The sequence below is a fragment of the Mya arenaria genome, chromosome 2 (genome assembly GCF_026914265.1).
Source record: "Mya arenaria isolate MELC-2E11 chromosome 2, ASM2691426v1".
Classification (NCBI taxonomy): Eukaryota; Metazoa; Mollusca; class Bivalvia; order Myida; family Myidae; genus Mya; species Mya arenaria.
In genome coordinates this window covers 39,033,240-39,046,483 of record NC_069123.1, presented here as the reverse complement: position 1 = coordinate 39,046,483, position 13,244 = coordinate 39,033,240, and the positions used below count along the sequence as shown (strand labels likewise).

Below are 13,244 nucleotides of genomic sequence, written 5' to 3'. Positions count from 1 at the left end.
TGGCTAGGATTATTCAAGGACAATGAAGAAGACAGTTTCAAAAAGCATGCAAGGATCCGAAAATAACAAAAGATGCTTATTATGGGGACCTTAAACCATTAAAATTTTGTAGAATTGCCAGTTTGACCTTAGAATTTGACCTTGACCCTTGAGGTGGAAACCTGGGTCATTTTGTATAGTGGTCAAGCCCTGCACTGGTAAAATGCTTTCTGGGCTTGCTAAAATGCCGGGATTTATACAGCAGGGCTTGTTCAAAAATGTAATGCCAAGCACTAGTATATGAATTTGGGTTTGATCATCCAAAAGACTAATTTCAATGACTGCATTTGGCATATACATCAAAGAAGGAAGACGGTTTTGGTTTTACAAATGGATATCCTGTATGGCATTGAGGCCATTATGAGGGCCAGGGGTTAGACAGCTTCAGTGTTATTACTGAGCAGGACAATATCCTCGAACACCTACCAATTTGAAGAAAACAATGACCATGTTTTTGGTTTTACAAATCTAATTCCTGCTCAACATACCCATTTGGCATAGAGGTCTGGTGTAAGATGTCCTACATCCCTGGCTTCCTCAAACACCAATAGGGCACGCTCTAGTCTCTGTAATGTGTATAAGAAACATGTTAAATATTAGTTAGTCTTGTGACAAAGTTTGGTCATGATTGGATGAAAATTGTTAAATTTAAAAAGCAGACGACCTTAAGTTGCCATAAGATGCTGGAAGGCTAAAGATGACTAAATCATACCTCACTTAATGCTGGTATAAATTATACTGACTTTGTGATACAAGAATATTTTTCATTTCGTGGAGAAAACTTGTCAAACCATGCTCAAGACTGTTATTATTAATAGGCATCCAACATTCCACCAGAGTTGCCTCTCATAAATGTTTAACAGCATATAATGAAATCAGAAAATGGCAAAAACATATCTGGAAGCCAGTAATGAATATCTCCTTTCAGAGAACTCATATCTGACAGAAATTGACCAGCCATGTAATGACCAATGAAAAACGACAAAATAATATGATATATAATTATGATTTGTGCTAGGGCCTTGAAACACTGACAGATTTTCTCCATAATTCATTAATGATTAAAAACATGTCTCAATGCATTCTTTTAACATTCTGACATCAACTTGCATGACACTATATTTTTTAATAATTTAATGGTTTATTCACTTAACCGGGCCAAGCAGAAAACAGATTATTCTGACAGCAATCTTGCATTATGCAATTAATAATTTTGCACTAACAATGAGGTAACAATTATAAGCCTCTCATATTGACAAACCCAGGACTGAACCTTTCTCATCAGATAATGCCTGCCTGTCAGCTCTCCAGGATGTTTGCAATCAAAATAATTGGTAACTCGAAAGGTTTTAATAAGCTAACACCATACTAGCAGGGATTTATCATATTTTCAATGAGAGTGGTAATAATCCTAACGCAAATGTAAAAAGTTCCAAGGTGCTCCATATTTCTTTGGCTGTAAGGAAGGCAAGGCCACAGTTTAAAAATAATTTGTTTAACCTTACCAAACAGCATCACAAAAATACCCAAAATGTTTAACCTTACCAAACAGTCCACAAAAAAACCCCTAGCCATTGAACCTTTTCTAACAGCCTCACAAAAATACCCGAGCTGTTTAACCTTACCAAACAGCCTCACAAAAATACCCAAGATGTTAAACCTTACCAAACAGCCTCACAAAAATACCCTAGCCATTGAACCTTTCCTAACAGCCTCACAAAAATACCCTAGCCATTGAACCTTTCCTAACAGCCTCACAAAAATACTCTAGCCGTTGAAACTTTCTTAACAGCCCCACAGAAGTACCAACCACCTGCTTAACCTAGCCCAACTGCCTCACATAAATACCCACCAGCTGTTGAACCTTACTCCCCACCCCTAAACTGTGGATTAAACCCTACCCCCTAAACTGTGGATTATACCCTACCTATCACCCCACCCCTAAAAACTGTGGATCAAACCCTACCTACCACTCCACCCCTAAAACTGCTGATCAAACACATCTACCACCCCACTCCTAAAACTGCTGATCAAACACTATCTACCACCCCACCCATAAAACTGCTGATCAAACATTATCTACCACCCCACCCCTAAAACTGCTGATCAAACACTATCTACCACCCCACCCATAAAACTGCTGATCAAACACTATCTACCACTCCACCCCTAAAACTGCTGATCAAACACTATCTACCACCCCACCCCTAAAACTGCTGATCAAACACTATCTACCACCCCACCCCTAAAACTGCTGATCAAACACTATCTACCACCCTAAAACTGTGGAACAAACTCTACCTACCCCCCCCCAAACTGTGGGACAATAACCCTCCATCCCATCCCTAAAACTGTGGGTCAAACCCTTCCAACCACCACACCCCTAAAACTGTGGATCAAACCCAACATACTGCCCCACCCCTAAACTATGGAACCCTACCTACCACCCCGCACCTAAAACTGTGGGTCAACCCCTACCTACCACCCCATCCCTAAAACTGTGGGTCAAACCCTTCCTACCAAAATTGTGGATCAAACCCCAAATACCACCCCACACCTAAACTATGGAACCCTACCTACCACCCCACACCTAAAACTATGGATCAAACCCTTCCTATCACTCCACCCCTAAAACTGTTGATCAAACCCTTCCTACCACCCCACCCCTAACATTGTGGATCAAACCCCACATACCACCCCACACCTAAACTATGGAACCCTACCTACCACCCCACACCTAAAACTATGGATCAAACCCTTCTTATCACTCCACCCCTAAAAACTGTGGATCAAACCCTATCTACTACCACACCCCTAAAACTGTGGATCAAACCCTACCTACCACCCCTACCCTAAACTATGGATCAAACCCTTCCTATCACCCCACCCATTAAACTGTTGATCAAACCCTACCTACCACCCCACCCCTAAAACTCTAGGTCCAGTAAGGCCCTGAAACTGTGGCTCCAGTAAGGCCCTGAAACTGTGGCTCCAGTAAGGCCCTTAAACTGTGGGTCCAGTAAGGCCCTGAAACTCTAGGTCCAGTAAGGCCCTGAAACTGTGGCTCCAGTAAGGCCCTTAAACTGTGGGTCCAGTAAGGCCCTGAAACTGTGGGTCCAGTAAGGCCCTTAAACTGTGGGTCCAGTAAGGCCCTTAAACTGTGGGTCCAGTAAGGCCCTGAAACTGTGGGTCCAGTAAGGCCCTTAAACTGTGGGTCCAGTAAGGCCCTGAAACTCTAGGTCCAGTAAGGCCCTGAAACTGTGGGTCCAGTAAGGCCCTTAAACTGTGGGTCCAGTAAGGCCCTGAAACTGTGGGTCCAGTAAGGCCCTTAAACTGTGGGTCCAGTAAGGCCCTGAAACTCTAGGTCCAGTAAGGCCCTGAAACTGTGGCTCCAGTAAGGCCCTGAAACTGTGGGTCCAGTAAGGCCCTTAAACTGTGGGTCCAGTAAGGCCCTGAAACTGTGGGTCCAGTAAGGCCCTTAAACTGTGGGTCCAGTAAGGCCCTGAAACTGTGGGTCCAGTAAGGCCCTGTAACTGTGGGTCCAGTAAGGCCCTGAAACTGTGGGTCCAGTAAGACCCTGAAACTGTGGGTCCAGTAAGGCCCTGTAACTGTGGGTCCAGTAAGGCCCTGAAACTGTGGGTCCAGTAAGGCCCTGAAAATGTGAATCCAGTAAGGCCCTAAAACTGTGGGTCCAGTAAGGCCCTGTAACTGTGGGTCCAGTAAGGCCCTGAAACTGTGGGTCCAGTAAGGCCCTGTAACTGTGGGCCCAGTAAGGCTCTGAAACTGTGGGTCCAGGAAGTCAAAACTAAGTATTTGTGAAGTTGTGGCCCTATGTAAGTACAAGCCAACTTCAAATGAAGCATGCTGGTAAGGTAGTTTTTTAATTCAGACAGATATTCTTCTTGCAATAAAACTGCCCATCAGATAATATAGGAACAATCACGATGTTCACAATGAGCAGTTATATTCACGCAGCTATTTTTAATCAATGTTTCTTCCATTTTTAACTTCATTTTTATTGAAATTTAAGTGCAATACATTTAAAAATTATTAATACAAAAAAATATGCATGGCTGTGGCATTCTTCATTCAGTGAACGTATGCGTCTAATCTGAACAATTTCAATGATAGGTTTTATGTAAAATACTGTAATTCACAATACAATTTCATGAATGAGAACGAGAGGGACAATTCAACGTCTTAATTTTAAGTAAGCAACAATATTAAGCGAATGAAAAAAATGTGGTAATTACTGGGTTTATTTTGAACAATCAATGAACAGCTATGGAATATCCAATTAAATGTAAAGGACTGCCGTCGTCTCGTCTGCCATTACACTGAACAGTTTACAAGTTTATAAGCATGACTAGTTTTTCAATCAGTAATTGAATTAATTTCACATGTTAACGTATAATCTGCCTTAACTTATACTAGTTTTGCATGCAGCATCGTATAACAAGCAGGCATTTGATTCTGAAGTACAGCAATAAGTTAACGAATCATTTTGGTTGAATTCTCGCCCTGTGAAATACCACATACACAAAATGGAAATGCCACCAAACATCGACCATTTAGAGTAATGGGTGTTAGTTCCAAGTTTTTATTTTCAACATTCTCATAATTGAAAAATGTGTTGATTTTCCAACATTAGGATTAATACTGCATCTGCCTTACATCCTGGTCGGAGAGGATGTGATGTTCCTATGTGAGCCTGTTCTATTTCAAATGTTTTGGGCTTTTGCCATTTCCTGGTTTCAATTTTTTGACATTACTCATTCTGCTAGTCCTGCCCTAATTTGTTGCTGGTGACCATGGTAACCACCCACCCACCTTCTCCTGCAGGGACTGTTTCCCGGCCTTCTGTATGAGGTCCAGGCAAGCATTGATGTACAGCTTCCACACCTCTCCTGAAATACACAAAATGGCACAATTAGAGCTTTAGTCGAAAAAATTGTTTCACAATGAAACAGAGCATCGAGGATGTTCGTTATGCCACTCTCACTCGATGTAAGAACATGTCATGCTTTGAAAACGTTGAACATTTATCATTATAATATCAGAAACCGGGTACAATTTTGTAGCTCCCTGACCACTCCTGCAACCCAGAAAGTTCAAAATTCGGGTGGAAACATTGTTTCATATTAAGACAGCCAAAGCATGTTAAGACCAATGTAATTTGCCTGTTCAAATATGTCATCAAAATATGTACCAAATTATTGAAACAAATATTTTTGTACCACTTTTGTATATAAAATAACATGTTTTTGCTAAATTTGCCTTCCTGACAATATTCGTAACAATTTCTGAGGTGGAAATAATATGGGCAAAAACAACTTGTAGCGTGCAAAATATGAACCACAAATCATAAACATTGCAGCCAAAAGCAATTACTATAGAATAACATCCTTGATGAACAATGAAAGAAGTTCCTCTTTCTTGCATGCCAGAGCAATATAAATGTTTATGACCAAGTTTAGAACACATTGGCATTCCTGGCATGTGTGTCAATCAATTGATTAACCTCTCAATTGCCTGAGCCCACAAATTCCTGGTAAATATCCATATTTACCCATTATTTATTTTCACTGTGTGCAGCTGACTGCCTTTCCCTGAGAAAACAAACACAATTATTGCGGGCAGCTTCCACTGGACAGCCATTAATCGCATTACTATTAGTTCCGTCTGCACGCAAGTCATTCAACACATTCCCAGTTATGGGCAATCTCGCTTGCTCCCTTGACATTTTTAATTAATTGCTGAATTAATCTGACTATGTTTTGGCGAACAGTTATTTTTCATACTCTACGACTGATTAATTTTCAATATGTCATACTAAGCATGCCTGCAGTTTTTTCAATGCTGGGACATGAATATTATTAGTGGGGATAATGGTTCTGGGGGCTGGGATTGTTTGTCCATTTGCTGACCGATCCATTTCCTGATTGCCCTTATATGTCCAGTGTCTCAAGAGGTTTCAAATGAGCTTTCAGCGAAGGAATTACCACAATATGACATTACAAACATCAACGCAAATTTCTCCCATTATGAAAGTTGTTATAAAATGACCATGCAATAGACTCAATAACTGGCTACAGGAAAACACTTCTAACAGGGCAGAAAACACCAATGTTTTTGCCAAACATTTTAAAAAGCAATCATAAAAATGATTTCATTTAAATATGAATTATAAGGGATGCTTAACACAATAATCATTTCAGCTTCCGATGTCAAATCCACAAAAAAATATTCGGTCCCATACTCTACGGAATTCATCCTGGCACAGTAGCAGAAAATGGGGCTTATCAGCCAAGAAATCTAATTCCACAGTGCATTGTTTCTTTAATTACAAGTCAGAAAATTGTGTAAATCATCCCCGAATTTTGACAGAGACTGATGGCAATAGGACTATCTGATTGAAATGACTTCTGGTGTAGAAATATCTCACCATCATAAATATTGCCTGAGTAGATGGTGCTGTGTAAGAAATGTAGCGAAAATAGAGCGAAAGTATTTATTGGTAGCCTAGGATTTTCTAAAACAATAAATAATGTCTAATTCACGTAAACTTTCAACAAGAAAAACATTGAAGTGAACATCCAAGCAAAATAATTTATATCAAGATTATTATTTTTTAAACTCAACGCTCTGTAGAACTATAAAGAGCAAAAACACAAAACAACCTTTTATCATTTATTATTTCCAAATTTTTGTTTTTCATGAAAGCAATGCTTCTTCATTACAATTGCCATCGATGTTGGGAAAAAAATCTGTAATAATAATAATAATATAACAATATGTAAAGCAGTAATTGCAACATAAGAAGACATAGGAGGTTGCAAGGTAGTAGCACCAGCTGCATTAGCAGCAAATGTCAGTGCTAAAGCAATAGATAAAGCAGTAATTGCAACATAAGAAGGCACAGGAGTTTGCAAGGTAGTAGCACCAGCTGCATTACCAGCAAATGTCAGTGCTAAAGCAATAGATAAAGCAGTAATTGCAACACAAGAAGGCACAGGAGTTTGCAAGGTAGTAGCACCAGCTGCATTACCAGCAAATGTCAGTGCTAAAGCAATAGATAAAGCAGTAATTGCAACATAAGAAGGCACAGGAGTTTGCAAGGTAGTAGCACCAGCTGCATTAGCAGCAAATGTCAGTGCTAAAGCAATAGATGAAGCAGTAATTGCAACTTTTCCAGTTACAGGAGGTGGCATGGTAGTAGCACCAGCTGCATTAGCAGCAAATATTTATGCATAAAGCAATAGATAAAGCAGTAACAGCAACTTCAGAAGGCTCAGGATGTAGCAAGCACCTGATGCAGCTGCATTACCAGAAAATGTCAATGATAAAGCATAGATAAAGCTTTAATTGCAACTTCAGAAGGTACAGGAGGATGCAATGTAAGGACTCCTCTAACTGCATTACAAGCATAATTGTGTCAATGTTAAAACAATAGCTAAAGAAGTAATTGCAACATTAGAAGGTACAGGGCGTGGCAGGGCCACAATAGCAGCATATCAAACAGAGTCAACAGCAGCTAAACAGCTAAGACAATACAACAGAAGCATCGTTAGCAGTAGAAGTAGCTTCTGTACTAGCTAGATCAGCAACATAAGAAACAGATGAAAGGCTAAGTCAGTGACAGCATCACAGCAGCATTAGCAATTGCTGAAAGAAATATAGCTGACTACATGAACATCTAGAACAAGCAATGACAATTTTGCAAAACAATTGGGCTGATGAACATCAAAGATGAAGGCAGCAGCAGCATAGCAGAGCCAACAGTTACAAAAGTTGTACTAGAATCTGCAGAAACAGCAGAGGAAATTACAAGCTTTTGCTATTGCTCTTGTGGTAGAAAGAAAGCAATTTTAGTATCCACTTTTAGGCAATCATAACAGATATGAACTGTTGCCATAAATAGAAGAGAAATGGAGAGCAAGCGAAAACCGCAAATGCAACCACCTTCAACAGAAAATACTTCAAACAGAGTTAAAAGGCGAACTTGCATTTGAAGCAGAACATCTGAAGCCTGCTCTTAAACTTTAAAAGGTCAACTTAGGGTCACACAATATTCACTCTTGAATTCATTGTGGCATGCCTTCAAACTGGAAGATGTCCACTTAGATAAACTAAATAATTAAGGAAATTTCTGATATAACTTAAGATTAATGCCTAATGTCCTTGCAGGAGGGCGATAACAATAAATGAATCGATGACACCAATATCAATGAAGCTGTTGTTTCAATTCTGTATGGTAGATGAGTAAGTTTGTCCCTTCGCACATCCGTGACTGACAATAGACCATATCGGGTCATCGCTGGAGCCAACGGGCACTGTTAAAAGCTGGCAAATTGGCACTTAATTTGTCATATAAAATATTCATGTTTGCTAGAACATTTTTTGCTTAACCAAAGTAATCCTAGATGTCTACACTATGTCAAAGCTTAAATTAAATTCATTTTTAATTGAAACAAGAATTTTTATTCAATTCTTTTAAAAGCTTTTATGACAGCAATAAATCATCCTCGTTCTCTAAAGAATACAAACAGGAAGAATAATTATTACAAGTAACAGCTTACATTCTAGAAGAGAAAAAAACCCTAAAGACTGTCAGAGTGCTGATGAGAGGCTGGCTGTTTATTAACAATAATCCTGTCAGATTTTTTGCCAGCTGTGAAAAACATCTTACTTCTGTTCATGTAACAATAGAATGAACAAATTGGTTGTCATCTCAACACTTGTAATAACAAAAGAGAGAAGAAAATCATCAGAAAACATTCAGATTTACAATGCTTTTCTGGCAATGAAATTTAAGAAGGTACAGGTGATTGAAAAGTACATTTGGTGAAATTTTGAGAGCGTCTAATGCTATTAAACCAAACAGTTTTTTCGTTTTAACACACCACTTAATCAGGATTTTAAAAGGCCACTGCACCATTATAACAGCCATGAAAATTAATCCAAAGTTGGTTGTCCTGGCATTTGGCTGATAAGGTAAAGTCATAGCTGAGACGTTTTTGAATTGACGTTCCTAAGACAGAATTCACTGCCAAAAGATGCAAATTTATATACCATTTAGAAACTGCCATTATGTACTGTAGGACTGGTGTATTATGCTTATGACTCTCTTAGTGGCCTCTGAAAAAGGTTTTATCAATAACTATAAAATGAGAACTGAATAATTATACCACAGAAGGCTACCAAGTTCTTTCTAATTCCTTTGCACCCCGTTATTAATTCTATCCTTCTAATAATTTATCTTCTTTACGTCACATAAAGCAATGTTCTCACACTTTTAAATACCATTCTGGTGCAAATGGATTACCAAAACTTACAAAAGTTAATTTATAACTTGCGCTCTGCATGTGTCTTGCACAAAACCTGCAGACAAAACAAATATAATGAAACCTTGGGTCTGAAAGTTTGATACAGAATTGGACGACCACAGTTCAATTGATTCCTGTGGATAATCTGCCAAAAAAGGGCGCAGATTATCACCGAAACACAAGTCCACTGAATAAATTGACAGGCAAGAGCAACAAGCTCCTATCTGGTTCTTTCTTTAATGTCGCTCAGAAACTTTTTGCTTCCACCCCTTGAAGTAGGAAGTCGGGCCTTGATAGGAATGATATTGTGTATAGTGCCACTTCATTTTATGGTCGTGTAAACCAATAAATCTCACACAATCAACAGCCTAATCTGCAATTTTTCTATGGTCCTAATAACATGCTGTGCCATTAAATCAACAGCAGTTTTTTTCTCCAGGTATATTAACTACCTTCCCAAATATACTAGGTGCATATTGTTAATATTGATGCATAAATCTTTCCAAACAAATGCCATATGCAAAAACAAAGTCAATATCATTTTTGCAAAAAACAAGAGCTGCCACTGTAAGTGATGAATGGCCCCCGAAGTGCAAGACAGCTAACAATCAGGAAGTGCTTACATTAACTATAAGCATATATATTTGTGCAAGACAAAGTTACAGATGGTTACGATTGCCTACAAAAGCCTGAACAGCATTTCAAACTAACCAGCCTTTCAATTTATAACATCATTATTGCAGACATTAATTTTATCTATTACGTTGACCATTTGTGTATGAACAGTAAGGCCATGCATATCTGAAAGTGACCTTGAGAATGTGACCTTGGACTAGGAATCAAACATTGGAACCTTAATTGACAATGGCAGTTGCACCCACAATGGTCATGATCAACACTGGTGCTAATTGGCAATGGGCACTAAGAATTATATAGCAACATAATTATGCCCTAAGAACAGTAACTATTGGTTACTTCTGTGCAAGCTAGGCCTTGCAGCAATATAACATTGGTTTCAATGCCTCCAAAGCATGGCCTTGTCCAAAAAATAGTTCAATGTTTTTCTCATTATATTTGAAATGTCAACATTATTTGGACACTGGACTAAACATTATTTGCTTCAATTTATTGATTATCGAACATCTGAATAATTTACGTCAGAGTTTCCTAATATCTGCGTGTTGACTCGTACTAGCCATGTTCAAAACACGGCACTTCAAACTTGTACTCTATTTCAAGAGAATGATGATTACACATCATTAGATCAAAACAGGAATGAAACCATTAAAAATAGTCCTTGAATCCAAATCAATATACCACTGCCAAACACTTGCAAACACTAACATTCTCTTATTTCACTCTCGTTTGATCATTAATCCAAATGTTAAACATCTTCAAAATCTTCAAGTAGGTTCCAACTTAAAACCCTATGGGTGGGTGAGGAACATTTTCTGTTTCAAAACGTTCTCAGATTCTGAAGTGGGGTCAGCTCAAGTTGTCACCACCTCTGGCGGAATCAAGGCCCTATTTGTACGAGGGTGGTACTAAGGCAAGCAGAATCAAGGCCCTATTTGTACGAGGGTGGTACTAAGCAAGCAGGAACAAACCTCCAAACCTAGGGATTAAAATGAAGTTGGTCTACCTGCTTCTTTGTACAATGTCACTTGGGTCCCTCATGGTTTCACCCCACTAGACAGAGAGGGAGGATCTTCATGAGGCCTGAGCAAGAACAAATAACAACTGAGCTCATATACGGTGCCTCCCAATGGAATTAAGTAATTAAGTTAAATGCATCTGTCTGCAAGTACATAGTAATTAAGTCTTCATTAAATAATTGAATAAGACGCCACAATAAATGTTACCACTAATTGCATCTCTTGTAAGCCTGTTACTATCGATGACAAACATACAAGTAGTGTACCTTCAGAATTAAGTGACAGCTTGCAGACATTGTGGAAAGCATTCCCTATTAATACAAGTTCCACTTCTACCAAAACTTAAGTTCAAACTCCTCAAACGATTAATGAGTCTACAATGTTACTTTACAATACATCTTTAGTACTCACATTCACCATTAAAGGGTCATTAATGCTAACAGTTGGCAGTATGAAAATGAAGAGCCCTATCTTAATGTACAAGTGAAGCTCTACTAAGTCTTTATATTGGTATCAAAACACCCCAAGAAAGGATAAAGGTATAGCACGGTCACGATGGGACCCCCATTTAACACCCCTCCTGGAAATTGACAATTATTTTTTAGTGGTGAGTCTGTGGATTGAACCTCTGACAGACCAGTGTGTAAACCACTAGACAATAGATCCTAAGCAATGTAAGTTATCCACAAGTTATCGTTTGGCTAGTTTGCACATTCCATTGATGAACACTTATTATAAGATAAACTAGAGTCGGATGTGTCGCCTGACGAATTATTTACTGTCCACATTATAGCTGTTAGATTGGCATTTTATTCATTTATAGACAATGATGTTGCCATTTAACTTTCAAGTGTAGGTGGAATTTCAACTAAAGGTAACAACGTTAAGCCAGGAGCAAGCAATTGGTTATATAAGCAAAAATGAGCACAATAAATACTGAAGTCAATGACATTGAGAAATAAGAGATATGCCACGGACAAAACCTAAGCATGAAAATAAACAAAGGGTAATAACTCTAAAAATATGGCAGCAAGAGTTACAGTTCTCGTGCACTGCACTTGCCCTCAATGAGATTTATCTAGCTATGAAGTTTCAAGTTGATACCTCTTATATTCTTCAAGATATGCCCCGTACAAAACTTTAAGCATGAAAATTAACAAAGGGCAATAACTTTAAAACTAAGAAAGCAAGAGTAACTATTATTAAGCACTGCACTTGCCCTCCATGAAATCTATCTACATATGAAGTTTCAAGTTGATAACTCTTATATTCTACAAGATATGCCCCGGACAAAACTTTAAGCATGAAAAATAACAAAGGGCAATAACTCTAAAAATATGGAAGCAAGAGTAACAGTTCTTGTGCACTGCACTTGCCCTCAATTAGATCTATCTACATATGAAATTTCAAGTTGATACCACTAATAGTTTAGGAGATATACCCCGGACAAGCGAAAATGGGACGCGGACGCCACCGCCGCTGACGCCACCACCGCCGACGCCACTGCCGACAAAAGTAACCCCTATATGTCATCTTTTCAGGCGTCACAAAAATGACCAATCTTGAACAAGTATGGCCTTATTCCAAAGCAAAGAATTTTTTTTATATAAGTGATTGCAGCACTACGTTTTAAATGTTTGACCATGTAAACATAGCACAAAACATGCATATCAGACAGTGGCTATCAAAGACCATCCTTAATCTCCAAGCTCAAGCCAGTGACAAGTAAGACATGGAGAAGCATCAGGGGGCAGGAAATTTTGATGTTGTCACAAAGTGAAGATTTTGCAGGATCACCGTGTCACATAAAACCTGCACTGTAAACATGTGTGTGACACACATCCATCCTACTGAAGCAAAGAAACTTCAAACATTGTATAAATGCTCTTAAGGACAACTGCAAATTTGGAATGTGTACACCACTGACAAACTTGTTTGACAAAAAAAAAAAGTTCTTGTTCATGTACGAGTCAAAATTTATAAACACGCAGCACTGAAACAATTAGCAAAAACATAGCAGAAACATTGCATTTCCAGGAAAATCCTAATCTGTTTGCCCAAATTTAATACTCTTTCTTTTGAATTGCTCTTGTATTATTATGGGATTGATATGGTAAAGACGAAAAATTGTTACTGTTGTGGGAATCAACTTAATTAAATTGTTATCTTAAACATGTTGCAACATTTTTGTTTGCTTTAGGGGTGATCTGCCTAAAAGCAATGG

At 38.5% G+C, this 13,244-nt stretch overlaps 1 protein-coding gene across 1 annotated transcript in view; it reads right to left on the bottom strand.

Annotated features, from left to right (window-relative positions):
* LOC128224564 (U3 small nucleolar RNA-associated protein 6 homolog) overlaps positions 1-13,244 on the bottom strand; it is a 72,961-nt gene that overhangs the window by 12,830 nt on the left and 46,887 nt on the right. Inside the window, exons 14-15 of the mRNA XM_052934455.1 lie at positions 4,870-4,946; positions 528-605 (exon numbers count right to left, since the gene is read on the bottom strand). Of these exons, the coding sequence (XP_052790415.1) occupies positions 528-605; positions 4,870-4,946 (155 nt within the window). The remainder of the gene's footprint in view (positions 1-527; positions 606-4,869; positions 4,947-13,244) is intronic.